Below are 27,857 nucleotides of genomic sequence, written 5' to 3' on the forward strand. Positions count from 1 at the left end.
CTAGCCATGGGCACAGCCTGTGCACGTGCGGGTAGGGCCCTGATGAACTTTGCCTAGTTCATCAGTTGGAGGTAGGATGGACTTCTGTCTCCATGGCAACCTAAGGACGTCCCCATTTACCTTGTTTCACACCCCTCATGGGGTGCCAGAGGAAGATGGACTTCTCAGGGGTCGAGGGGGCATGGAAGTCTAGAAAATATCTGCAATTTCAGGCACAGACCATAGGAGAGGAGGGGGCCCTGGTAACTGTACTTTGATTAGCTTCCCAATAAATCACGTAAGTCCACACTATTATCCCCATTCTCTGAGGGGAGCAACCTAGGCCCTGAGAGGTTAAGTTGTTTTTCCTGAAGTGAAGCCTGGTCTAGCGCCCAGGTCTATAAAGTTTAAGGCTCTTGCTGCTGCCCTGTAGGTTTCCCTTATCTGCCTCCAAGGCCACCCCGTTCTCTAGGCAGGGGTCTGTCCTGCCTAGAGAGCATCCTGGCAGGACTGTGGTGTGGGTGCTGGCCTAGAACTCAGTTCTTCCTGTCCAGTGTGGGCTGTGGGCTCCTCAGACTCACATCCTCTCTTTGGACCTCACCAAGCTCCTCAGATGTATCCAGCAGGGCTGGCTTGGGGACTGAACTGGCTATGCCAATGAATGTCCCCTCTCTGGGGTGGGACGGGCTGCTTTGTGTTTATTAGAAAGAGTGAAACAGACACCTGTGCCCTGTAACTTTAATTTAATACAAATGGATCATAATGCACAAAAAGGGCGATGTTTTAAATAAAAATACTGTCAGGAGTAGTCCAGAGTCTGGGAGTCGAGGGCACGAGTAGGGCTCAGGATTCCTCTTGCTCAGGGAGGCCACAGAGCATGGCAGTTGTAAGTGGGAGCCCCTCAGGTCCATCCATTCTGGCTCCTTGGAGATGGGCATGCTCACCGAATCCCAAATACAGGGTTGGAGCCCCAGGACCACAGTGAGGCTGGGGAGCCATTTTGGTTGTACTTCTTCCTCCTATCTACTCCTGGGAGTGTTGCCTCTGGACAGGGACAGAGCCATGGAACAGGACATCTTTAGCCGTTCTGCATCAAAGTCAAGGCCTTGAGGTGGATCCGTGGATTCTCCTGAGTTCTTCACAGCTGGATGCTGTGGCAAGGGAATTGTGGATGGGCCTGCTCCACCTCCATGCTAACTTTCTGTGTGGCTGAGGCTGGAAGAGAAAAACTACATTTCCCAGACTTCTTTGCTGTTAAAAGTCTGGGTTCGGACTCAAGTTTCCACAAAAAGAACCCATCTGAAAGATGCAGATTTGGGACCTGAGTTGAGAGAGAGAGGCAGGCTCGGACAATCACGGGCTGGCATGAATAGTGGCAGCGAGCAGCTCCTGAGGCAGGGGCTCCCTGCGAGAGGAAACTGCTTTCCTGGCCACAAGATACAATCACTTTAGCTGCTTGGAGTTGTTCCTGGAAACTCAGCAAGGCTCTCCTCCCCCAACCCTTGCAGTGATCTTGCAAGCCACCGGGGAGCTGATTGTGAATTCTTGTCTGATGAAGCCAGATGGGAGCCAGATGCTAAGTCCAAGGGGGTACCCACCAACAGCCCTCCTGCGGTTCAGGACCTGATGACAAGAACGGCTACCAGCACCCTCTCCATCCCCACAGCAGGTCACAGAGGCCTGGCTGATGAGAGCTGGCAGGGCCTCCGTCCTTAGAGCTGCTGGGGACTTGGATCCGTCCACTGATGCTTCGTCCTGACAGTGCTCTACATTGGACTCTGGGGCCCTTATACCTCACCCTGCCCCAGAGGCCATGGACTGGAAGACAGTGGCATGACTGTACCATGTGGGCTGCCCGTCACATGCCACAGCATCACCTCTGACTTGCAGATTAGTGGGAGAGGAGGAAACTCACAGCTCTCAGCTTGGTGCAGGGGTGATAGGAGAGGGTGACCCTCAGACAACCCTAGGACCAGCTTCCACCTCTGATGGTCAGGGGTGAGTCACATCTTAGGCCGTGAGCATAAGACGATTCTGTCATCTTTTGGGCTGCTAGCTGTTGATCACAACTGCTCTGTCATGAGGCTAGGCCACCTGGGCAGAAGGGGGGAGATTTCTTATCCCTGGGAGAATAGGGATGAAGGGTTGGGCAAGGGCTGCCCTGGGGAGAAGCCATGTCACATCCCATTAAGATCAGAGCTACAGGATATCAACCACAGAGCACGGTCTCCAGCTCATAGGCAGGGCAGAGGAGGCTGGGGGATAAACAACAGGCCTGAGGTCTCAGGGTGGCTACGGTAGGCCTGAGTAGTCCAGGCCCCGTCTGCTGGGCAAGGCTCTTGCTGGTGGTCACAGCCCCAGGAGGCTTTGGTCTCTCTTGGCCCGGACTAGATGCGGACAGTGTTGATCCTCAGTGGCTGGACATTCTTGCCATTGGCATGGCTTTGGCCAGGGCTGAAGTAGGAGCAGAGCTTGCCAGGGAACTTCTCTCGGAAGGTGTAGAGCCAGGACATGTCATCGGCGTTGTAGAAGATGAGGAGGCCCTGGTCGTAGTCCAGGAAGACACCCACCTTGTCAAGCTTGTCACGGACATTGAGCCGCGTCCAGGGCTCTGTGCATGCGCTGTACTGGTTGCCATCATGCATAACAATGCAGTAGAAGCCACGGCTGGGCTGGATCTGGATGCTGCCCTTGCGGCTGGCAGCCTCATGGGCCAGCCCAATCACCCACTGGGTTTTCTCTGCCACCACCACCTCCCAGTAGTGGACACCGCTACTGAAGGCTTCGGAGCCCAGCACCGACACCTCCACATCAAAGCGTTTTGGTGAGTCCTGCAGCGGTTGTGGGTGCAAGTTCCCGTAGGCCACGATGGTGCAGTCATCTGACAAGATCAGGCGCTGGTGGGCGGTGCCTGGGTCCAGGGTCAGGGCAGCTGGCACTGGATGGGAGAGAGAAGAGGAGGATGGGAAGATCAGTAGAGAGAAGGCTGTCTGTCCACTCTCCAGTGCCTCCCTGTGGAGAGGGTCCTGGTTGGTCTCCAGGAGGTTGCTGACCTACCGTATCGTAATATAAATGAATGTAAAGATGCCCTGTTATCTGCTTCTTCCTCCTCTGCAAAATGGAACAGCCTACCTTCTTCCCGCCTGGCTGCAGAGAAGTAGCTGATAAGATCACTGAATGATTCCCAGGGCAAAGCACCAGAGGAGGTCCACAATTGGAGGAGTTGGGAAGAACTGGGAAGGAGCAAGATTAGCCTGATGATACTGCCCCCTAGAGGGCGATCTGGAAATGTTTGCCACCTGAACCAAGATCGGTGGGATGAGGACTGCCAAGTGAGCTGGGGGCAGGCTGGCCTGACAAGGGACCGTTCACCCCCACCACTGAACTCCACGTCCTTCCAGACATCCAAGTGGTCAAGACATCTTTATCTGCGGATCTGAAAGTACAACCTACCTCTCAGTATGTGTAAACGTGAGAACACGTTTGTAATTTTAAAACACATTGGAATGCAATGACCAAACTGAGGGAGGCCACTTTTCATTGTTGTTGTTTAGAACTAAGAACGATTTGCTCAGTACATCTCCAAGGATGATGACAATCTCCTGAGTGCCTTTCAATTACATTGTGAGCACCTGGTTGCTTGGCTGTGTTTTCCAGTGTGATTCTGAATGGGCTTCTGTATACTGACCTTCAAAACATTCAGTTACGGGCTGGGGATAGCGTTTGGTTGGCAAAGTCCCTGCCTGGCATGCACAAACCTCCAGGTTTGATTCCCAGCACCTCATAAAACTGGGCATGGTGGTATGTGCCTGCAATTGCAACACTCTGGAGTGGAGGCAGGAGGACCAGAAATTCAAGGTCACTTTCTACTCACAGTGAATTTGGGACCAGGCTGTGCTGTAAGAGATGCTGCCTTCAGGACGTTTAACTACAAACATTCTTCTACTTTTCCTTTATATCACGGTCAGTTGTTACATATGCATACGTACGTTATTGTATATACATATATATTTAAAATGTCATATGTATAATCTGAGATTTTAAAATTTGTTATTAATAAAAATGTACAATATGTCCTAGAATGCTGGAAATCTCTAATCCTACCAACTCTTCAACTTGACAGACAGGAAAATCAAGACCCTGACTAATCACAGATCAAAAATGCTGGCACAGCTGGGACTATTCACCTGGTATCTGGTCACAGCCCACCTCTTCATTCAAGCCTACACCTTTTGCTCATGCTACCCCCAATGCCCACATCCTCTCTGCTGCAGAGGTCAGTCCCTCCCCGCTTTGAAGGCCCATCCTCTGGGAGCCTTCGTGCTGGAGGACTCAGCTGACTCCTCCCTCGGCCTCTGGGACTCCTGTGATCTCTGTGCTGCTCTCCTACACAGGGCATGGCCTTCTAGCTTTCTATCTTAGCCACTTTGCACCCAGAGGCCAAGGCCTGTGTTGAAGTGAACCTTCTCTTCTTTGAGAGTTCAGTGCCCAGCATAGACCCTGGCATGGACAGGCTTCTGGACACACAAATGCCCTCACCCCGGTTGGACAGGCTGGGTCACCTGGCTCTGAGCTGGTCATACCGGCTCAGCAGGTCTGATAGGACAGTCTCTTGAACTCCTGTCAAGACCTCTGTTTATTCCCCCTGGCTTATTCTGATAACCCCCCTAAGGAGTGGAGGGAATCTGAGACTGGTACTTCTCAGCTAGGTGAGTATTTCCAGGACAGAGCAAGACAGAGGGGGAGAAAAAGTGGGAGGAAGAGATGGGATACTGCTACAGTTCCTTAGGGCCAAGGACTTCCCCAGCTGGAGCAGGGGCATGATGTCTTTGGCTGGACCAGTGCCTCTGTAGGCTGTGTATACACAGGGAAATAAGATGCTCCAATGCTTGTGATTGTCCCCCTAGGCAGCCATGGCCCGCCCCAGCATCATGCATGCCCAAGAGGCGGACCTGCATGGAGCCTCCTCCACAAGCTGGGTCATGATAACTTACTTCTTCACCTCACACTTCTCTCTTGTCCTCAGAATGCAGAGAGCTGTGTGGGAACCAGGAACCTTGCCTACAGAGGGGCCCACGGAACAATCCTTTGTCCAGGGACATAAAAGTGGTGGGATGATGTGGACCCACATGTGAACTTTTGCCCGTATTCTGTCAGTTGCTGGGTTGTTGGTAAGAAAAAGAAAGTTCCTGCCCTGTGCAGTGTGAAGAATTCCCACAGTGAGAGGAAGGCTGGACGTGTGTGTGTGTGTGTGTGTGTGTGTGTGTGTGTGTGTGTGTGTGTGTGTAAGAACCTAATTACAGACAGATGTGTTGCTGACGCTTCAGGCAGTGGAATATGTTGGGGGTGGAGTGTGTGTGTGTGCTTAGGATCCCGGGGAAAACAGCAGCATTTGGGAATGCCAGACTCCCACATACCAGATACCTAGGATGCTGTGAGCAAACAAAAGGGAGACCCCAAGGCTCAAGGGACAGTTAAAGGGACACTGGCAGGTATTGGCCTGACTCTTAAGTCTGTGTAGGGCATTGTGGGCTACTTCCAGAGCCCCTGCTGAGTGGGTAGGGCTCCTGGCAGTTCTGAGACCAATGTGACAACTCAGAACCTCTGGGCAGAGGAAAGCCTGACCCCTGCAAGTGTAGGAGGGCAGGGGCATCCATCCTGTGCAGGCTCTGCTTCCCTGGGGAGGGGGCAGGGCCTGGGCTGTGAGCCTGGCCTTTCTCCTAGGCAAGTGGCATGATGGTCTGACTCTGCGTTGGGGTGAAAGGTGAATTGGAACACAAGCTGGGTCTTTTCACATAGTGTCCTGCCAGTATTTGGTCCCAGAAAATCTGACCAGCAAGATGGGAAAAGTGTCTGATTCATAATAGTAAATAGCAAAATGTGCTTACTAAATTATGGTATCATCTTCACAGAGATATCAGTTCTCTGGTATCTCCCCTGGGCAACACCTGGGACCATCTCTAAGGTGTGGGTGAGGAAACCCAGGCTCAGCTGTGGAGGGGGGAGGGCGAGCAGAGGGGAGGGGAAAGGGAGCACGGGGGAGGGGGAAGGCAGTTTGCTTTGGGTCACGCAGTGGAGCAGAGAACATTCTGGGCCTCTAAATGATTAGATCTAGATGAGCAGCAAAGGGGGTGAGGCCAGACAAGGCGGGGAGGCTGAGGAGGGAGAGGGGTGTCTGGTGTCCTTGGACAATGGGCTGCCTGGCTCACTGGGGGGGTTTGCACCTGGGAGTGGGTGACAGGGCTGGGCTGGCAGCGGGATGGTGGGTGAAGGGCTGGGGCCTGGGCAGGCGGCTGGAGGTGATGAAGCCAGGAAGCTCCAGAGCAGGGGAGCAACAGGTGTTAGACAAGGTTCTCAGATGACCCAAAGGGAGGCTTGGGCTGTAAAGGAGGGGCAGCCAGGGAGCCACAGCTAGGTCCCTGGGGGGGAAACAGCTCTCCCATCTGTACATAAAAGGCCCCGGTGCTCACTGAAGAGCCAAAGTGATGTCATAGATCCCACAGACAAAGAAGGGGCCCGGCCAAGCAGGTCACTGTTGTCTGCCGTCCCTGGGGCCTTTGCTCAATCACACACCTGCCCCTCAGTCCTTTTGCAGACAGTGTTCTCAGGGCCTGTGGTCTCAACCGAGACAACTTGGCTTCCAAAGAAATCTGACCAAGGCCAGACATTTTTGGTTGCTCTAACAGGGGGGAGGGGACAGCAGTATCTGGTGTATAGAGGCTGCAGAGGTTGCTAGTCTCCTATGTGTAGGAAGGGCCTCCAGCAGGACCTTGTGGATCAGTGGTAAAGGGGCTGAGACCCTGCCTGGAGCCCTCATCTGCTCAGTTGTGATGGAGGCAAAAAAGGGATCTCCATCCTAATTATTCAGAGGACAAAACTGGCCTAGAGGAGGAAGGGAAGGATCCAAGGACCTGCAGCAAGTCCCTTTAACACGTATGGAGTACCTTTTGTATACGCTAGGCACTATTCTAGAAGTGGACTTGAGTCTGACATCTGTTCTTTTATTCCTTCATCAATAAACACTGACTGCTGGCGGCAGGGGATTAATTGGACCCAGCTTCTGACCTCTTAGAGCTCAAAGTCTATAGAGAGAGAGAGAGAGAGAGAGAGAGAGAGAGAGAGAGAGAGAGAGAGAGAGAGAGAGAGAGAGAAAGAGAGAGAGAGAGAGAGGGGACTACACAAGCTATGACCAAGGATTATGGTCAGAAAAGCCCAAGGTTACCTGAGGAAACCCAGGATGGCATTAATTTCAGCTGAGGTGTTTAAGGTAAAGCTACAAAGGACAATGAGTTTTGGTCATCGAATACCAAAGATGGTGCCAAGGTCTCCAGCAAAATGTACAAGGGAGGGAGAATTTGGCTCATACACAACCTGAAGATTGCTCAGTATAGCTGAGTGTGATGTCTTGAAGGGTTTGGACTGACTGGGTGAGGCACCTGTGACAGAGACGGGGCAGGTGGCATCTGAGGCAGAAAGTTCCTAGACCACTCCCTTGAAGGGTGCCCTGGGACCACGGAGAAGGAGAGAAAAACATCCTGGGGTTCTTGTCTCTCTTTAGGTACACTGCTTCAGGCACATACGGCTCAGGGTGAAAGTCCTTCAGGGGTTGAGGCACCCCAGGACGGCAGTTGGGATTGCTAGAAAATGATCCCTTCCCCCAACCATTGCTGCTTTTGTTAATTAGCTCCCCCCTTCAACTCTAAGACAGCAGGAATGACATGTTAGATGAGGTCTGTCACCTGAAGGGGAGCCCCAGTTCTGTGACCCAGCATCCACACCCTGGGTGATTGTACCAGGGACCTCTCCATCACTGCTGGGTCTCAGCTGAAGACATTCTGGGGTGGCCCATGCTCTCCAGTACTCAGTTCAAACCCGAGCTTCTCCTGGCTGCTCCATTTGGAACTTTCAATTGATTGACCCTGGCCCTGACCTCCCATCCATGCCCATCCCGGGCTTCCATTATGAGCAAGTCTCATGTCACAGCCCTGTCCCACTAGACTGCCGGGATCTGGCCACTTGCCTGTCTCTCTTGACTCTTGAAACTGAGGGACAGTCGCTATTTGTAGAATCAAATAATGCATCCATCCAGGTGGATGGATTCTGACACCTGTGTCAGGACAGGAGACATCTGTCCCTGCACTCGAGAACAGCAGAGTATTACAACCTGCTGTAGAGGGTTTTCTGGGGGCTCAGTGAGCTCAGCATAGGCTCTGGGGACACAGCACATGACCCATCCAATCGCTCTAGCTCTGAGCCTCCAACTCTACAAGCGAGACACGTGGGTGACCGTGTAAGTACCTCCAGGAGCTGAGTGTGTCAGTGATACAATGCACTTAAAGGACAAAACAGGACGTCAACGGGCACTCTGCCCACTTCCTGCTCTGCCACCTGTCACACCTACCCCAGGTGGCAATCCACACTTTTCCCTGTCTCTCCAGGAGGACAGGCAGAGCCTCACCTGGGTGGATGTCCTGGAAAAGAGACTTCCAGATGGTGTACTGCAGGGGGCCCGTGTACTTGGAGGTCGGGAAGTCTTCGTACGTCAGGTTGGTCTCATGGATCTTCCCCTTGAGTCTGCAAGGACAGCGGGAGAGAAGGCTTCATGGGGTCAGGTACCCACCTCCAGGGCGAGGTCATGAGTGAGGAGGCATCTGCGGGGCTGAGACCCAAGCGCCCGCTCTGCCATTTGGACCTCTCTGCTGCCTTCAGTTTGTTTGCTCCTCTGTAAAATGGGCACTGTGCAGCCGTTTCTCAGGCCCCTGGCCAAAGTCAAGAACAACGAGGTACTGTGCTAGGCCCTGCGTTTCTAGGCCTGTCGAGAGGATTTCACAGAGTGACGTACAGAAAGTGCTTAGCTTGGTGGCTCCCGGCCAACAACAAGCACGTGATGGCAGTGGTGAGTGTTGATCTCCTGCAAGCCAATACCAAGCGATGCCATGAAGGGAGCCTTGAGTTCCTGGGTGTGAACCCTGGCTTTACCACCAGCCCAAGTAGCCTTGACCAATTCATCAATCGATCTAACTTCTCGGAGCTTCAGTCTCTATACTTGTGAAAGGATTATTGTAAACTCCCTTCAGGGAAGCTCAGAAGGCTACAATCATATAATAATAATATAATGTCTCTAAAGGATGGTATATTGCATTAATGCTACTGTAAATAAGGGGCTGAGGAGATAGCTCAGTTGGTAAAGTGCCTGCCTTGCAAGCGTGAAGTCCTAAGTTCGATCCCCATAACCCATGTCAAAACAAAAACAGGTGTGGTGGTGTGCACTTGAAATCCTAGTGCTGTGGAGGCAGGAGGATTCCCTGGGGCTTGCTGGCTGGCCAGTCACAGCCTGCTTGGAGAGCTCAGGTCAGTGAGAGACCTTATCTTAAAAGACACAGTGTGTGGCGCAGAGACCATCAGAGGTTAGGTGCTCACTGCTCTTCAGGGACGTGAGTTTGATTCCCAGCACCCATGTCCAGTGGCTCACAACTGCCTGTAACTCCAGCTCCAGGAGATCTGAGGCCTCTTTTAGTCTCCACAGGCACCTGTACGTTTGTGTTATACACTCCACACACACACACACACACACACACACACACATCCATAATCCTAAAAAAATCCCAACGTGGACAACACCTGAAGAATGACAGCTGAGAATGTCCTCTGGCTTCCACACACATGAACATGCACACCCCATCTCCCCAAACACATAAACACATACATGACACATAGAGCAAAAGTGTATTAAATGAGTATGAATACCATCAAGTGTTATAATATAGGTAGAATATATACATATATATTGTTCTGAGATAGCATTTTACTTTGTAGCCCAGGCTAGCCTCAAACTTATGACAAATCTCTTCTCTTAATGTCTCCGGTGTTGTGATTACAGGTGCTAGCCACCACACCCAGCTCAAGTGGAATACATTATATACGGAGTAATATGGAGATGAGAGGCTTTTAGCTTGGGCTCTGGCATATTAACAGTCGATTCCTGTAAACGATGATGAAAGTATGATCGGATGAACCCCCTCCCTGACTGAGTTGGGTTGGGAAAGGCACTCGGGGAAAGCAAAGCCAGGTGGCACTTACCTCTCAGACAGGGAGGCCACTCCAGCAAGGAAGGTGTGCCGGTCGGTCTCAGCCAGCCGCTCCTGCAGGATCTGGGCACCCTCTTGCACCTTGCGCAATTGCTGGCTGTAGCGCTGGACCTTCTGCTCAATGTCAGTCAGTGTGCGGGCCGTGTCAGCCTCCAGTTCCTCCAGCATGGCTTTCTGGCGCTCACGCAGTAGCCTGTGCAAACGCTCAAAGGCTTCCCCGATGGTGGTCCGCAGGCTCTTGGTAGAGGACTGGGGGTTGGGAGAGAACCATCAGGGGTTATGAGAAAGTGTAGGTGGGACCCAGCGTGAGTCTCCCTGTGTCCAGTTGCCAGTGAGAAGGGGTAGCTTTGACACAAAGGTGGGGGAGGGGCTTGCTGGGCAGACTGGGTATGGCACACAGACAAGCAAGGCGACAAGATGGGACCTGCACAGGACAGAGGGCTGGCGGTTCCATGGGGTCCATCAGGAGACTAATGATGACGTAGTGCAGCAGAACCAATGAGGCTGCAAGGGGCAGGGATGGACGATACTGCCCAGATTTCTGGCACGAGGGAAGGGGGAATGGGGAAAAACTATGTAGGGGATGCCTATGTGTCCAATCTGCTTTCAAAGGATGATGACAAAGGGGGTCATGGAGGTCAGAGACCAACATAAACAGGCAGAGATGGGCAAATCATGGTGTTTACTTGTCCATCCTGCTCCCCTGGAGCCCCCACTGTAGGAACAAGGCCACCGCCAAGGGAGGTCTACACAGTCCTAGAGACTCTCCCCTCCCCGAGGCCCACGAGGAGGTGGAGGAGTGACTGGGGAAGGGTCCCAGCTCTCTGTCTCTACTGTGGCGGGTCTCAGCTACCTGAGCTCTGTGTGCCTGGGTTTCCCTATCTGTGAGAAGAGTCACAAAAGCCACATTACAAGGGTGTGGCGGAGATGTTCATCAAATGAGGGGCAACTCCAGGCCAGGGGATGGTTTCTAACAGGTATGCCCATGGAGTCCATGGAGCGGCGGCTCCGGAGTGGGCTCCAGGGGTGGGGGGGAGCACTGGCGGGGATCAGGGGGAGGGGGGCTACCCTGAGGGGCACTGACAGTCAGGCAACACAGGATGTGGCCGCCTCTGCAATTTCACTTTGTGGGCCTCTGACTGGCAGTTCATAGAGTCAGAGACCCCACTGTGTTCAGTGCCTGGGGCTCTGTGGGAGGCCCCACAAAGGCTCAATTAGGGCCTGTTCTCTCCTGTGGTGGCTGCTGGCCTGCAGGAAGAACGGCTGGCAGCAGGCCAACCTCCCTGCGCATGCCCACCCAACACGCCAGGAAGACAAAGGAGGAGTGGAGGAGAGGCTGGGCATGGAGGGAAAAGCTGCCAGAGGCCTCCTGGAGCCCCTCACCCAGAGAGGTGGAGGCTGTACAGCTGGGAGGATGGGGTCCACTTCCTTGTATCCTATAGAGGAATGTTCCAGGGCCTCCAGGATCCAGGGTCACCCTCTCCAGCTCCTGCTAAACTGCCCAGCAGCACTATTCACCCAGAGGCTGACAGTCTTGGTTTGTCTCCATTTCTGTGACTGTGCCTCCCCACAAGACAGGGGCGGGGGGTTGGGGGGGGCTCCTCCTGACAGACTTTCTCTCACTTTTCCAGGTGTTAGGTATGCCAGGCTTCTTATCTGCTGTCTCCTCTACAATCTGTCTCTCCAGCTAGTGCAGGAGCCCTCCCTAGGTAGGAATGACATGTTCCCTGACCCTGTGCACATCCCAGGCCTGGTACAGGCTGGAGGTCTGGAGAGCTTCACTGATGAAGGGGAGAGGAAGGAAGGAAGGGAGGGAGGGAAGGAGGGACTTGCTTAAGATTACATCACAGAGTTGAGGGCAGATTCCATTTTCTTTGCAGGCTAGAGCCAAATGTCCTCAGGACAAGAGAGAATGGATAGAGAAAGAGGATGAGAGGCAGAGAGAGGGGACCAGGAAGTGACTTATCAGAGTGACAGTCTAGGAGTTTTGTACATGACCCAGTTGAGTCTTCCCACACTCTTTACCAAGTCATACGTCTTGCCACTAAAACAAGCTACGGGGCCTCAGGTCTGTCTATCAATCTCTCCTGGCTGAAATTTCCTCTCTGGTAAAAGTGGGATGGCGCTTCCTCACTACCAAATGTGTTTAGTTATTGCTGTTATTGTTTACTCCCTTGCTCTACAACTCCTTACTATGGGTCAGATGCTATGCTAAGTGTGGGGGGTCCTGCTCTCATGACTAGCCTTTCACCATGTAGGTCCCAGGGTTTGAACTTATGCTGCCAGGCTTGGCAGCAAGCCCCTTTCTGTGCTGAGCCATCTCCTTGACCCTACTCTACTGAGTCCTAAGGCAGAGCCTTGCCTTTCATGTTGATTCCTCAGTGGGGAAGGCAGCCCAGCTTACCACATTCCCAGACACATACTGGGTCTGGGGCAGCTGTGGTCCTTTCAGAAACACTCTGCCAAGAACATGTCATCTCAGAGCCTACCAAGGAAAACATGGTCGGAGGAGGGAGAGCAGACAGGCCCCCAGGCAAGGCCACTGGAGGGCAGGCAGGCAGGCGCTGCAGCGGAGCCAGTCAGGTGAAATATGGTCTCAAAGCCTCCATCAGCATTTCTTATATAAATACACCCGTCCAGACAGGAAGCCAGGCTGGGGAAAGGGAGGGGAGGGGTCCCCCAGCAGCACACAGATGGACAGGAAGGGTGGGCAGGAGGTCAGTGGGGAGGGGGAGGAAAGGAGGGGGAGAAGAGGAGTGAATGAGAGAAGGGAAGCTGTAGGGGAGAACAGACCCTCAGATGCTCGCCCATCCAGAGAGGTCTCCATCTGTTTCTCCTCACGGGAGCAGTGTGGAGCCACCAGACAGACAGAGAAGTTAAGGCTCTGAGAAGAGTTGAGGTCGCAACCCCGTGGCTGTTTCTCATCTGTCACCCACCGAGGGGTCCTGCTCAGAGGCCCTCTGGAATGTCCTCTGAAGGAATGTCTGTCATTACTCCAAAAGACCATGCAGTGGGTTGGTGGCCATGCTGGCACACAGATGTAGGGTTACCAACGGTGTCTCCAGGCCGGGTAACCCCAGGGCTCTGCCCCAGCTGCAGTGGCTTTCATTTTGTATAGCAGGGTGAGCCCTAACTCATCCCCTAGAGTCCCTCTGTATGTGAAGTTCTCCTCCTAGCCCTGAGTTCTGGATTGAACTGGCCAGAGTTCCCACTGTTTAGATAGGGAATCCAGGAATGTGATTTACCCAATGTCACACGGTCAGTGTTAGGACTGGATCCGAGTACTCCTCTCAAGTTAGAGGCAAAAGGTTCCATCCCATCACTGTAGCCAGAGACCACAGAACAGAATTTTGCCCTACTTTTCAGAGTTGGAGTCAGGTCCCCCATTCTCTCCAGCCAAGGTCTTGCCATGTACCCTAGGCTGTCCTGAGACTCAACATCCTCTGGTGCAGCCTCCTCAGTGCTGGGATGACAGGTGTGTCTCATGACACCTGGATTTAAAGTCCTTATCTCTATGCTTGAGTGCAGGAGGGGCGATGGCACTAGTCATGGCTCAGAGGGGACATGCCACAGTTGGCTCCTGGGCAATGGGCCTATTTAAAAGGGAAAACAAGGAGGTACTGAGTCTTGTCAACCCTTCCTGTCCCAATGCCTGCCAAAGTTGAAGAGAAATGGCCCCACTTAGGCTCCAAAGCCCTCTGTGATATTGGGGGTGGGTCCTAGTCCCATTTGCTGTCTCAGAAGCTCCACTCCTACCCACCCTGCCTCTCTCCCATCAAGCTTATGTGCTTGGAAGCCAGGTTTCCTCAGAGGGCTGAGACGTTCGAAACACCACTTCACCCCTGCCCACCCTTTCCCACACTTGGTAAGGCTCACCTTGGTCTCCGCCAGCTGTCGCTTAAGTAGATGCAGCGCCTCCGTGTGCTCACGCTCACTGTCCTGAAGGGCTTGAAGCTGCTCCTTCAGCTCCCTCTGAAATACACACAGGGCCTGCATGGGGGAGCAGGCCACACCCAGCCAGGGCAGTCTTCGATGACGAGGGCCCAGCTCTGTTGGCAGCTGGGGCCTATCCTGCCCTTGACCTCCAACCCCAATGCCCACCTCCCCTTATAGTTCACCCATCATATTCTGTTGACCTTGTTTCCTAAATCCAAGAGAGAACACTCTTACTATGTAGGTCAAGCTGGCCTAGAACTCACTATGTAGCCTAGGTTGGCCTCAAATTTGTAGCAATCCTTCGGCCTTACCTTCTCAAGTATCTAGGGTTACAGTCATGAGTTACCAGACCTCGATTGATCTCTGGTCCTCCTGATGCCAAACAATCTCATCACCCCCCCCTCACCCTGCCCCTTAGCCACTGGCTGGCACCTGTGTGGCACTCTGATGGGGACCCAGACTGCAGCAGCACAGCCCACAGCTGCAGGCTCACTGCCTGCATACAGTCTCTGCTTGCCTGGTTGGACCCGGCTCCCAGTCTCCTGCTGGCAGTGACTCACCAGAGCCTTTCCGTAGCACTCTTGCTGCCCCCATTCTCAAGTGGGGAAAGAGGTCAAGACCCTGGCTCCAAACATACAGCCAGCACATATCAGTCCGGGCCAGCATGGTGAGCTGGAGCCGACAAGCTTAAAGCCAGGTGACATATTTCTACAATGATGATGTCTAAGATGATCCACTGCAACACATCCAGGCAGACAAGATATCATCTCTCAACTGAAAGCAGGACTGGGGACTGGAAGACAGTCAGTGAAGTGCTCGCCATGCTAGCAAGAGGCCCCGAGTCTGATTTCCAGCTCTGATGTACGAAGCTAGCTGTGGCAGCACACGCTTTTAACCCCAGCATTAGGAATGGGGCAAGGGGATCCCTGGGGCTCACTGGCCGGCCAGACCAACCTAGTTGGTGAGCCCTAAGACCAATGAGAGATCTCGGTGGAGGCTGGAGAGGGGGCTCAGCTGTGAAGAGCACTTGCTGCTCTTGCAGAGACGCCAGATTCAGTCTGAGCATCCACAAAGTGGGCCACAGTCTCTGACTTCAGTGTCTGGGATGAGATGTCCTCCTCTGGCCTCTTTGGCCACCATACGGGCATGTGGTACAGAGATGCATGTAGGCAAACCCTCATAATACACCAAAAAAAATTTTTTTAAAAAGGGAACTAGCAAAGATAAACTTTTTTTTAAAGGTGGACTGCTGCTGAGGATCGACAGATAAGGTTGACGTCTGGCCTCCATGTGCACTCAGAGGTGCGCGCGCTTGCACACACACACACACACACACACACACACACACACACACACACACACACACACACGCCTCCCCCTCTAACCAAAAACAAGGCTTAGTACTGCGAGTTTTCCTGTTTGGAGTTCCGTTTGGCTCAACAGGACACTTGCGATGGCCTTGCTTAAAATATTGGCAGTTTGTTCATTATAGATTTTCTGGCATTGATTTTGGGAATTATTCATGTGGACCACTGCGGTATTTGGTACCTGCTTCAACCTTGCAGCTCCCTTTCCTGCCTCCACCACTGTCTCCACCATCCTCGTGTCTTGCTTCCATCCAGCCAAAATGGCTCCCCTCCGTCATCCAGAGCTGGCTCAACACTTGGGGCGTTATTTTGGTAGTGGTGGTGCAGGGGTGGAGCCCCCGCCTTGTGCGTGCTAGGCAAGCCTACCACAGTGGAGCCTCATCCTCATCCCTCCAGCCTCGGGACTTTACGCTCACTGCTTGCTCAGGCTTAGTATCGTCCAGTTATCAACCGGAGTCCTGTCTGACCGCCCCACAGACAGAGGCAGCTCCCTTACGCAGCCTTGGGGTCTTCACTGTACCGTACAGAGGAGACCATACTTGTTGACGGCTTGTGTGTATTGTTTGCCTCGTTAACTGGGATAGGACTTTTATGAGTGGGAATCCTGAGCAGTTTGTTTGCTGTTATAGCTTCCTGTATCCCCAGTGCCCAGAGTGGTCCTAGCACATGTCAGGGCCTGTTTATTTGTCAAATAAACAATCAGGGTGGAGGTGGGTGGTCCCCAACAGAGTCCAGCTGTCTGTACTTACTGAGTTTCTAGCCTCTGTATTGTAGGTAGGTGTCCTCCTGTCTGTCCCTCTTCCTTCCCCACATTAGCCCTTGGGTTTCCCCTTACTACTTATCTTCTCCGTGGTCTGGATCCAGGGGCTATCTGGTACTAGTTGGGGCTCCAGGAAGGGCTGTGTGAGTGAGTTTCCATGAAAACAGACCCTGAGCAATTCCCAGGGACCCCAGTCAACTTAGGCCACGTGGTGCCAGACAGGCTTAAGTGCTGATTCCTATTTTTTTTTTTTTTGAAACAGGATTTCTCTGTGTAGCTCTGGCTGTTCTGAAACTTGCTCTGTAGACCAGGCTGGCCTCGAACTCACAGAGATCTGTCTGCCTCTGCCCCCATGTGCTGAGATTAAAGGCATGTGCCACCATGGCCCAGTTGGTTCCTATTTTTACCTCCCTCTTACTTATCCATCTTGGCAGAGCAGGCAGGATCCTCGACAAACAACTGGTCCAACTCATCCTACTGCCTAAGCACTGACATGAGGGAATGGCTATGATAACACAATAAGGAAGGAATGGAGAACGCAGAATTACCTCTGCTTACTGTCACTTATTCATTCACCAATAGTCTATTGAGCAGTTACGATGGAAGGGGCACCGCTGAGGTCTGGAGATACAACAGAGAAGAAGGCAGACGCAGTTTCCGCCCACGGGAACCTCTAGTCTGGTAAGAAAGACTGATATAAACAGGAAGAGAAGGGATGACCAACATGGTCCATGCTCTAGAAAGATGGCAGAGCATGTGGTGGGCCGGCAATTTAGATGCCATGGTTGGGGAATTCTACTCAGAGGAAGGCAACTGAGCATGAAGACAGCCGTGAAAACACGGGCAACAACAACAACAAAATGGGGGTGGCATGCTTTGTGAGAACAGAGCTTCAACAGACACCATGACCGGAACTCCAGCAGTCATCTCACTACGAGGCAACCGCGACGTCAAAGTCACAAGCTGAAAGCAGAGGTAGAGGGGACAGTCACACTGTCACCAGACCTGCTCCCTGGGGGAAAGGAATGGAGGGAGGAAGGGACGGAGCGAGGAAAGAAGGAAGGAAGGAAGGAGGACAGGTGGGAAGGGAAGGAAAAGGGGAGGAAGGGAAAGAGAGAGGAAGGGAGGGAGAGAGGGAGGACAGAAGGCAGGCAGGCCCTTTACTGTTAGCTAGTTCCAATGGTGTTGATCTCAAGCTGCCCCGTGAGGTGTTTGGATGACAGTAAGAGATGTGAAAATCAGCTCCCTGGGGCCAACTCAGTGTCTCCAGCACACCAGAGCCTGGAGCCCTCTCTGGTGGACTTGCTTTTCAAGAGAGAGAAATCTACCCCCACTGAACTTCAGGCCCTCAGTCTGACCTATCAGCAGCTGAGAGTCACTGCTCAGGTTCCTGGTCCTCCTAGTCCTTGACAGGCAGGCCTACTTCACCACAGTGCAGGGTGGCTCCTGACAGCTTGGGGTCTGATCTAGCTTGGGAATTTGTCTAGTCAAGAGGTAGATGTTTAGCCAGGTGGTGGTGGCGCACACCTTTAATCCCAGCACTTGGGAGGTAGAGGCAGGCAGATCTCTGTGAGTTCGAGGCCAGCCTGGCCTACAGAGTGAGCTCCAGGATAGCCTGTCTTGGAAAAACAAAACAAAAACAAACAAAAAAAAGAGGTAGATGTTTGGAGAAATGGCTAGTGCTGTATGCTCCTCCATGGTGGTCACCACGGATCCTGTAAGGCCCTAGAATCCGCATTTGTCACATTGTTCAGAACATCTTGGGAATCTAAACAAACTCCTCACTGATTTTGAACCCAGTGACCTGGCTTGCCCTTCTTCTTACATCCATCCAGGGGGCAGTGGAGACTTTCACCCCTCTCCACACGCACACCAAGGCCTCCTGGGACACCTATGGTGCTGTCAGGGATGCCGAGAGAGAAACGAGGGACAGGGTGAGTTGTGGGGAGAGGCCAGGACAAACTCACCACAGTGGATTTGGGGGGCATTTGGGGACATCGGATCTGCCTTTCCTTACTAAGGAGAGTTGGCTCTATGGGGTGAAGGGTACCCTCTGGTGCCATCCAGGCCAGAAACCTGTGACTCATCTCTGAACCTGACCAGCTGGCCCTCAGGCTTGCTGTGGAGGCTAGTCCTGTCACCACACCCACAGTTCCTGGTTTGGCCTTCAACTCTTCTTTTCTGAATTCCAACATCAGGCCCCACCTCTGTTCTGTACCCCACACCCCCCCCCCCACAGCTTCAATGGACCTAAAAAGGTTTCTCCACATCTCCAGGATTTCTTCAGAGTCTGGGAAGAAAGAAACGAGATCTCAGGGCAGCATTCAAGGCCTTCCAGCTGGCCATCTCCTGGTCTATACCTGTGCTGTTCAGCATGGCAGCCTTCAGCCTCACATGGCTATTTACATTGAAATGGGTGAAAATGAAATGGAGTGGAAAATTCAATTTCTTCACTGTACTGGTCTCATCTCATCTCAAGGGCTCAATAGCCACTTAGGGCTGGCAGCTATAGCATCAAGCAATATAGACGCAGAACTCTCCAGTGTTCCAGAAAGTTCTATTAGACAGCACTAAACACACGCAGTGTTTGTCTCCCAGCCCTTGGTCATGTTCAGGATGCTCATGTGACTCAGAGGTCACTTGTCACCAGCCCACCTCCCTGTCGTGGGGCATTCCTCTCTGTGTGCAGAGTCTGTCCTTGCGCTGAATCCTTCTCCCTTTGAGAGAGGGTCTCATGTAGCTCAGGCTGGCCTGGAACTCACCAAGTAGCAGAGGAGGACCTTGAATGTCTGATCATCCTGCAGGTGTCCAACACCACACCCAATTTACATGGTGCTGAGGATCGAACCCAGAGCTTCATGTACACAAGGTGAACATTCCCAAGCTCAACGCGCTGCATTCTAATTGTGAGGTTACCTATCAGCCTCCCTAACTAGATCTTGGGCTCCTGAGGGCAGGGGTCATGTCCTGGAGCTGTTCTCAGTCTCAGTACCTAGGACAGGGTCAGACACACCTAGCTTCTGACTTGCAAGTGAACCTGCTCAGAGACCAATACCCTGGAAGGGTCTGAGCTCCCGTGCTAGGATGGGAGAAGCCAGCTATGATACTGACATGAGATAGAAAGGTAGAAGCCTAGGAGACACAGGCAGGCAGCTCGGAGCCCAGTAGACAGCCTCAGAAACAGCTAATCTAGGAAGCCTAAAGCCCAGAGCCCACGGGTGGGCGCAGAAAGCAGACTGACCTGCATCACTCTGCACTCCACCGTCTTCTCCAGCTTCAGATCAGACAGATCTGGGTGAGAAAGCTGGCTCAGTCATCTGCTGGCTGTGTGTCCCCCGTGAGGTCATCTAACCTCTCTGAGCTCCAAGGCCCTCATCTTCAAAATGAGGATAAGTCATAGGTCGTAGGGTGGGGACAGTTTAGACCCTCGGGCACATAACCTGGCATTTACAGGGTGCTGGGATGTGGTCACTGTGTTCCACCTGAGGCTCCTGTCACCGCTTCATGTCCCATCTCATGCTGTGTCCAGGCAGCCCCTCCCTGCTTCCTGAGATGGCAAAAGCAGGAAGGAGTAGGAGGGACCATCTGCTCCAACCCCTGCCTTCGCCAGGACGGGAAACAAATCTAAGGGAAGGCCCATGGCCACAAAGCTTGCCAGGGGAGAGTACGCCAGAAAACTCACTCCCAGCTGAGAGGCCAGTTAGCAAACAGGAAACTGTCAACAAACTCCTAAGTGACAGAGCAGCCACAAGGGAAGGACATGGCAAGTGAGCATAGCTGCCCGCAGGGAGACTTGGAACCACTGGAACTGAAAGTATGTGTGGCTCACGTCTGAATTTCACAGGTAGCTCATCACCCAGTACTCACAGCAGTCTAGAAGGTTCTATCTTACAGAGAGAGGAACTGATGACCAAAGAGGCCAGACAGGTTGCCTTGGGTCACAAAGCTATTAAGAGATAGAAACGAAGTTCTGGGTGACTCCAAAAACACGTTCGAGATCCCTCAAGCTCTCCACTCCCTTTATTTAACAGCAACACTCTGGAGTTGCTGAGAACACACTGGCCATCAGGTTTGTGTGGCCACCCTAATTGTAGAGACACAGTCCCTAAACTTTGAACAGTCTGCAGTTAGCCAAAGAGGCAAATGTCAACGAGGAGTCAGGGAGAGCGGAGTTCACATGGGGGTCTGCCTGGGAGCCAATGCAGCTGCTACCACTTGGCCTTGTTGGTGGCACCGTCCCTTGTCTTGGTTTCCAACCCGTAAAGCGAGCCTGTAACAGCGTCAGCCTCAGAGAGTTGCTGGGACCATTAAACTGCTCAGTTCCTGACATGACACACCACACGGGGCGAGCTGTTGTGGTTGTGGAACCCTGTCCTCCAGGTACGACGTGGCCACCGTTGTCTCAAAACCAGAGCAACTGTGACTATCTGCTCAAGACTGGGAGGTTGGCATTCCCTCGCAGAAACGGGAGAGGAGTCACTGGACTCTCCCTTGAGATTCCAGCCACCCAACACCTCCTGCTTCCCTTGTTGTATCAACACTGTCCAGCTTGGGGAATATATAGGTGGTGGGAGGTTAACTGAATGGGGAAAGCTACAAAGCTCTTTATGTGACTTGTCACCTATGCTAGAGCGGGCTTTCCCATGACACGGCTCCAGGAGCCACCCACGCTTCTACGAGTAACCTCTTACCCATTCCCCAGTAAAGGAACCCTAGTAAACCCATCGGTCGCCAAGCTGGTGCAGTCGTTTCTCTGGTTTACCATCGTCCTCCCTGTCCGATGTGAAGAAGAACAGAATCCACAGGGAAATTCATGCCATAGTCACCCTTAGAATGAGGGAAACAGGACCAGAACACAAAGAACACTGGGGTCTAGCTTCATTTCTGACAACAGGGCAGAGAAGGCAGGTCACAGGACTTCCCTGACCGCTCCAAGTGGTAAAGACTGGTCAGGCAGGGTACACCTGACGTACACAGGTAGTGGCCAGGGCCAGGCAGGCGACAGGTGGGTAGAGCCACAAACTGGAAAGACTGGCTAGGGCCAGCTGGGCTGCAGTAGAGGCCTTGGATGTCAGCTGCAGAGAGCTGGAGTCCTCAGGGCCCATCATGGCATGATAGGGAATGGGGGTGGGGCACTTTGTAGGACCACAGAGCGCACAGCTGTACAGCTCTATGGGCTGTAAGGCCTGGGGCTCTCTGTCTATTTGGAAGGATCAGTACTGAGGAAGTGATTATGGGAAGGACAGAGCCAGGGCTCAAAGGCCCAGACACCTGTCCTATGAAGCTGTCCCTTTCTGACCCTGGGGGCAAGAAGATGCTGGCTGTAGAAGCCATCTTGACTCTGGCCTCAGGGGCCCTTCTCATCTCCACAGAGGCAACAGGAACTTGGAGTCTGGGTCCTGAGTCTGAATCCCAGCACTGCTTCTCGCCTCTTTCCCTACCCAGAGTGAACTTGGCCTTTTCTTCCTCCCAGCCCCTTGTTTGGTGCCTCTGTTCCTCCTCTTCTCTAGCACCAGTATTTTTGGGGGCCAAGCCCCCCTGTGACCCTCGAAGCCTCACAGTCCCTGGCAGGACAGCTGCTCTCCTGTCCTGGGGCCTCCCACAGATGGCCATGTGCACGGCCCTAGGTGTATAACTGACAGGCTACACCGGTTTGCTCACACCCGTCCCTGGTTCCCCAGATTCTTCAGAATCAGTTTCTAACCATGCCACATCTGCATCCAGGGCCCATCCTAAGCAAGTTAAACCTCTTTCCAATCCTTACGCCCTCCCCCAACTGCCCATCTGTAGGTGTGGGCCTGGCCCTAGCCATATTCATGACTCAAATTCAAGTTCCAATTGACTTATTGGTTGTATGACCTAAGCACAGTTTCTGTGTCTCAGTTTCCCCATTTGTAAAATGGGACAATGGTTGTGAGTATTAAAAGAGCCCGGTGGTGGTAGCACATGACTTTAATCCCAGCACTCGGGAGGCAGAGGCAGGCGGATCTCTGAGTCCAAGGCCAGTCTGGTCTACAGCCTGGCTTCCAAGATAGCCAGGGATACACAAAGAAACCTTGTCTCAAAAAAAAAAGAAAGTGTTTGTGAGTGTGCGCGTGTGCGCGCGTGCACGTGTGTGTGCGTGTTTGTGTCCTCTCTCTTCTCAGTGCACACCCAGCCCTGTGCAGTGGCTATGGTTTCTTCCTCTGCTCACTCCCTCTCTGGCCTGGATTACTTTTGTGAGTTGGGCAGACCTTGGAGACAGTTCCCTATGGGGGGGGAGGGGCTGACCCACAGAACCATGGTAGGGCCATGATCAGGCACTTTTTGTCCTGGGTTCAACACAGGACCAACCCTCAGCAGCCACACAGGTACGAGGCTAGGACAAAACATTAAAGTCAGTCTTGAATACAAGTTTGATGTCACCTCTAAATAAATCTTCCATGCCCACCCTGTGTCCAGCAGAGCTCAAGGTGGGGTGATCAGCCTGACTGTGACCTCAGAGTTACTGGGTACAGAGCTCTGGCAAGCCTATTTTCCTATCTGTAAAATGGGCAGAATGGGCCAGAGAGTGTCTGAAGCTCTCGTACTTTTGGTCACCACCGGAGGAGACAGAGGACAGATAAAGAGGCTGTCCCTTCCGGCTCTCCCGCCACTTATATATAGGGAGGACCCAGGTAGGTTCGCAGTCTCCCAGACTCAGGGAATGTCTGAAGAACGCTGCGGATCCTTGACCCTCTCTAGACGTAGGGAAGGAAGGGCTGTCTCAAGGGACTGTGCCCATTACACAGCACCAGGAACATCCGAAACACCCAGCTCACTCTGCTCTTCAGATGTGTATTTTGTCACTGTCAACCTTGTCATCAGATGGTTTCGCTGCAGAAAGTGAACATTCTGGGGACCTCTAACTTCAACTCTCAGCTCCACGCCGTGACCTGTACAGCTGAATCAGGTTCCTGGCTGCCTTCATGGAGAGGAGAGCAGGCGCAGTCAGCTTCACACCAGTGCAGGCTGCTTTGGATGCATAAAACCCTACCCTTTCCCAGGAAACGTGATGGCAGGGGGTCATTTCCCCAGGGCAGAAACACTCATTCGTCTCCAGAGTACAAAATAAGTACTTTTGTGATGGTCACCCTTGGGACAGGCAGTGGCTCTCGCTCTTTACCTGGAAGGTGAACACCCTTCCTCTGAGTCATCTTAGATTAGAAAGAGGGGCAGGAAACCCTTCCACCCTGCAGAAAAAGTCAGATCAAAGGTTTGAGCCGCACACACTCAAGCCCCGCTCTCCCTCTTGGGCTGGCTTCTTGTCTCTGTCATCAGTGTGCCCAGCTCGCCAGGCTCCCATCCAAGGCCCAGCCCGGCCGCCTTTGTTGGTGTGAGGCACGCCTTAGGAAAAGCTCCAGTGATCACATGAGGCCTGGAAAGCGACGCTCGGATGAATCAGATCTTCTCTCTGGGGGTCAGGAACCTGAGATGGCTAGAGCGCCGGATACTCTGCTTGATCAGGGTGACATCCCAGCCACCTGCCCTGTGGTGTCAGCTGGCATCAGCAGACTGTGTCCCTAGTCTGGTCTTGTGCTAAGTGCACTTGGTACAAAAACAGGCAGGGTGGGTGGGAGGCAATTCTGGATGACGGATGGGGAGGCCCTCAGAGGCAGTGGAGAGGCCGTATGTGGCACAGTTGGACTGGTCCCAAGTCCTGACCCTGACACTCACCATCACTTCCTTTGTGAGTCTGCCTCCATTTATAAAAGGAATAATTCGCAATGGTACCCACAGCAGGTACTATGAAGATCATGTGAGGCATTACAAGGACAGCTGTGGGCAGCCCTTCGCTCATAAACCCCAAACTCTTTGGAGATGAGCTCCTCCTTCCCCTTTGCTCTGTGGTCCAGGTGCTAATCAGTAGTTGGGGGGGCATGCAGGCACACACACACACACACACACACACACACACACAACTTTCACACAACTATACAGTAATTCTAGCCAGGCTTATCCACAGGTAGGATGAGGGGTATTTGGCCTTGTATATCGTATTGCCCCTCTTTCTGTGTAAAGGCCATCATTAGAATAAATACAGACGTCTAAAAGTCATGCTTGGTGACTGTGCCAGCCACAGTTCTAGGCACTGTGGGTCAAGAACTGTTAACTCTTACAACACCCTCCCTGGGAATGTAATTGATGACACATGGAGACTCAGATGACTGGGGTGACTTGACTGAACTCATGCAGTACGCCAGGATGCACCCCCTGAAATGTAGGGTACAGAACAGTTCTGCATGACAGGTCAAGGGGCCAGAGGCTCAGAGATAACAAGTCATTTCCTAAGGTCCCACAGCCAGCATATGGCAGGGGCAGCCAGGGTGGAGCAGTCTGAGGATAAAGACAAAGCTATTAATCCTCCCACTCTGTAGTCTCTGAGATTTAGAATAAAGGTAAACGCTGCAGGCCAAATTGTGGGTAGGGGTCCTGAAGACCCCAGCTGTGTGAGCCTGGCCTCCTCTGCCTTCAAGACCTTGGGCAAGTTCCCTCCTCCCCCTCTACCAGTTCTCCATCTGTCAAGTGAGCTCTGCACCAGATGATCCCCCAGTCTCTGCCAGCCCCGCCCATCATTCCCCAGGATAGGGGCCCCAGCACAGGGGCCACTCACTGGCTGCTGGGGGAAGCAGACCTTGAGGGTGGAGGTTGCTCTATTCCCAGTGTAGCTGTAACTAATGAGCCCGCTTTCCCAGGAGGCAGCAGAAGCAGATGGGGGTGGGGTGTGGCCTGAACCCCACCTCTCAGCATAGCCTCCTCAGGGGAAGGCACGTTTCTGTGCCACCACCTGCCTAAGTCCGAAGGGGACATCTCCTTCGGACTTAGGCAGGTCTCCTTCTCAGGTGAGAGAGGCGGGGCTGGGAGTTCAACCAGCAGGGCACACGAGTTCTTAAAAGATCTCAGGAGGAGGAAGGATGGGAACGGGTGATGTTGTTCCTACCCGCCCTGGCTAGACACTTCAAGTAAGCTCTTTCCAAGTGCGCCTCAGCAAGGTCCAGGCAGGGAATGGAGAACTCACTACTCCAAAGTTAGCTGCCTCTATTTATTTTATTTTATTCTGCTTTTCCAGACAGGGTTTCTCTGTGTAGCTCTGGCTGTCTTGGAACTCACTTTGTAGACTAGACTAGCCTAGACCTCACAGAGCTCTTCCTGCCTCTTTCTCCTGAGTGCTGGGACTAAAAATGTGTACCAACACTGTCATGCTTTTTTTGGGGGGGCAGTTTAGCCCAAGCTATGTCATTCATTCATTTACTCTTTCATTCACCCACCACATTGTTGGGGGGCAGTAAACTGCCAAGGAAAAAGCTTGATACCTTGGAGAATTGTCTACTAATGGTACCCCAAAGCCAGGGAGGAGAATCTCTGGGTTGAAATAGGTCAGCTTGTAAAAAAGGATTCAAACAAGCTTGAGAATCACTTTGTTAAATAGACTTAAGTGGGTGTCTTTCCTTCAAGATTTCTCTAAGCAGGTAAATGTATAACTGAGAATTCTCTAATAGGGAGGATATGGGAGATATGGAATATTATCCCAATAAAGCCGATCTCGGTCGGAATGCTTCCTTTTAAAGTGCAGCACCTGAGGCTGGAGGGATGGTTCAGCAGCTAATTGCTCTTGCTCTTACAGAGGGCCTGGATTTGGTTCCAAGCATGACCGTGATGACTCATAATCATCTGTAACTCCAGTTTCAAGGGCTCTGACACCTTCTTCTGTCCTCTTGGGTACCACACATGTACATGGTGTACATACTTACACACACAAAATGTGTACATATCTATATTTCTCCATATATGCATTCCTTTCTATACAAGCACATATATATGTATATACATAACACACACACATGTATGCCAGTGACAACAGGGAGGTTTAAGGGAGATTAGCTGCAGTTGAAGGTTGTGTCCAATGGAATACTCGAAGATTTTCATGTAGATGGCAGTCAACAGTGGTCATCAAGAGGGCGTGTCTAGTCCTGGCCTGTCTTCACCTTCCCCAATCACCTTTGAGTCTAATTCTCCAAATCTTGAAGTTTCATTTCCCAGGTTCACTCTCAATTGACCCCTTCTCTGGTTTAAATCCCAAACGGCTCTTGTCATATTTGAACTTGATTCCTAACCTTAGATCCTCACACACCTTGATCTAACTCCTTGGCACCCAAATCTGCCCTCTGGGCAATTTGCATGTCTTAAGCTTAACCCCCACCTGCTTGGCACAACCAAGGCCCGATTCTCACTCTAGATCTCCATGAACACCTGGAGCAGCAAGCCGCACCCCACAATGCCCCCAAACCTGCCACTGTGGCTGCATTTAGAATAGCACATTTCCCATCTCCCCACCCAGCGCTAGCTACGACAGTGGATCTGCCCTAGCCCGGAGGAGTCGATGTCTCTCATTCTGCCTCAGCCAGCATCTGGTCCAGCTGTGATTCCCTCTCCACCAATCGTTCCCACCCTACTCTCGATCTGTCTCCAAGGCATGGACTCCCACCCCAGATCTGTCTCAAGCCCATTCGATAGAGAGATGCCCAAGGACCACGCCCCCTTCCCCGCCCCTCACCGCAACCACGCCCCTCTGGCATTAAGTCGGCCTGTGGCCCTTACCCCTACGGGAACACTGACCCCACCCACGCCCCCGCCTGCCAGCCACGCACCTGCAGCTCCTCGAAGGCATCGTCGATGCCGGTGACCTGGTGCTGCTCGTGCAGCGCGGGCTCATCACAGAAGAAGCAGAGCAGCGCGCGGTCCGTGAGGCAGAAGAGCTTGACCTTGTCATGCGCCTGGCAGGGTCGCGCAGCTCGGCGCGCGTTGAGGATGGCGTCCAGCGGGAAGGCGCTGTAGCGCTCCACGATGTTGGCCAGCTTGAGACTGGGCGCGAGCGCGGGCTCGGCGAATGTGCGCCGGCACTCCGGACAGTCACGGGCGCCCTGTGCCTCCTGCCGCACCCAGTGTTCGGTGATGCAGCGGCGGCAGAAGTAGTGCTCGCAGCCCAGGCTCACCGGGTCCTGGTAGATGCTCAGGCAGATGGAGCACAGCAGCTCGTCCTTGAGGCTGCACGCCATGGCGCCGGGGGCGGTGCGGAGCGGAGCCCGGGAGGCCGGCAGCCGGCGCGGAGCGATCGGGGGCGGCACCCGGGGGCCAGACCCACGGGGGCACGGGCGACAGGCGCCTGGGAGCGCGGGGGGCGCTGTCTGCGACGCGGGGGGCACGGTGGCTCGGTGCCGAGTAGGGGCCACCCAGGATGCGAGCCCCGGAACTCGATTTCGAGGTACTAGGTGGCCACCAGCGATGGGCGCTGGAGGAGAGAGGCCGAGAGCGTCCCAAGGAAGGGGCTCCAGGCGAGGAGGGTCTAGAGGACCAGACAATCCCAAGGGATAGATGCTGCGAGGAGGAGATCCCGAAGGGGGACGGAGGCCACGGTGGGGCTGGAATCCTGGGACCCGGACAGTTTTGAGAGGGGGGCGAGCAGGGGATGGGGAATTCTGCGGGACAGAGCAGCCAGACTCAGCCGCACCGCGGCTTTGCCCGGCAGAGCAGAGGAGGGGTGCCGCCCCGCTCAGCTGCCCGACCCTGGCCGCAGATCCCGGCCCCGCGCGGCCCCTTACCCGAACCAGCTCAGCGGCCACAGCTTCGGTTCAGCGCAGCCTCTCAACCCGGAACCAGCCGAGCCGAGCTGCCCGGCGCCCAGGCTCCCTCTCCGCCCCCGCAGGCGGG

The 27,857-nt window shown here is 53.3% G+C and overlaps 1 protein-coding gene and 1 long non-coding RNA gene across 4 annotated transcripts; one reads left to right on the forward strand and one right to left on the reverse strand.

Moving 5' to 3' along the window:
• Positions 1-707: 707 nt before the first annotated feature.
• On the reverse strand, positions 708-27,846 carry Trim62 (tripartite motif containing 62). Of its 3 annotated transcripts, none has more exons than XM_040756588.1 (5): positions 26,798-27,846; positions 13,944-14,057; positions 10,060-10,316; positions 8,438-8,553; positions 708-2,917 (listed from the first exon to the last, which is right to left on the reverse strand). In XM_040756588.1, exons 1-5 carry the CDS (start codon positions 27,203-27,205, stop codon positions 2,367-2,369), a joined length of 1,446 nt encoding a protein of 481 aa, XP_040612522.1. In that variant the 5' UTR covers positions 27,206-27,846; the 3' UTR covers positions 708-2,366. The 3 variants fall into 3 exon arrangements, with proteins under 3 accessions (XP_040612522.1, XP_005079533.1, XP_040612523.1); XM_005079476.4 differs by having other exon boundaries at positions 13,944-14,039; positions 26,798-27,845; XM_040756589.1 differs by lacking the exon at positions 26,798-27,846 and adding an exon at positions 19,372-22,133 and having other exon boundaries at positions 13,944-14,039.
• Positions 4,580-5,115, forward strand: LOC121143925. The gene is made up of 2 exons (XR_005881238.1): positions 4,580-4,688; positions 5,006-5,115. It is a non-coding gene; the product is annotated as an uncharacterized LOC121143925 (long non-coding RNA).
• Positions 27,847-27,857: the final 11 nt, after the last annotated feature.

Source organism: Mesocricetus auratus, unplaced genomic scaffold (assembly GCF_017639785.1).
Source record: "Mesocricetus auratus isolate SY011 unplaced genomic scaffold, BCM_Maur_2.0 Super-Scaffold_100014, whole genome shotgun sequence".
Taxonomy (NCBI): Eukaryota; Metazoa; Chordata; class Mammalia; order Rodentia; family Cricetidae; genus Mesocricetus; species Mesocricetus auratus.

What these genes read in the sequence shown, in the direction of transcription:
- Trim62 (XM_040756588.1), bottom strand. Translation starts at nt 27,205, where the DNA reads ATGGCGTGCAGCCTCAAGGACGAGCTGCTGTGCTCCATCTGCCTGAGC. An exon ending in GTGGCCTCCCTGTCTGAGAG is followed by an intron (nt 8,554 to 10,059) that starts GTAAGTGCCACC and finishes CTGTCCTTGCAG; the next exon opens with ACTCAAGGGGAAGATCCATG. An exon ending in TTTCCAGGACATCCACCCAG is followed by an intron (nt 2,918 to 8,437) that starts GTGAGGCTCTGC and finishes TCTCCCATCCAG; the next exon opens with TGCCAGCTGCCCTGACCCTG.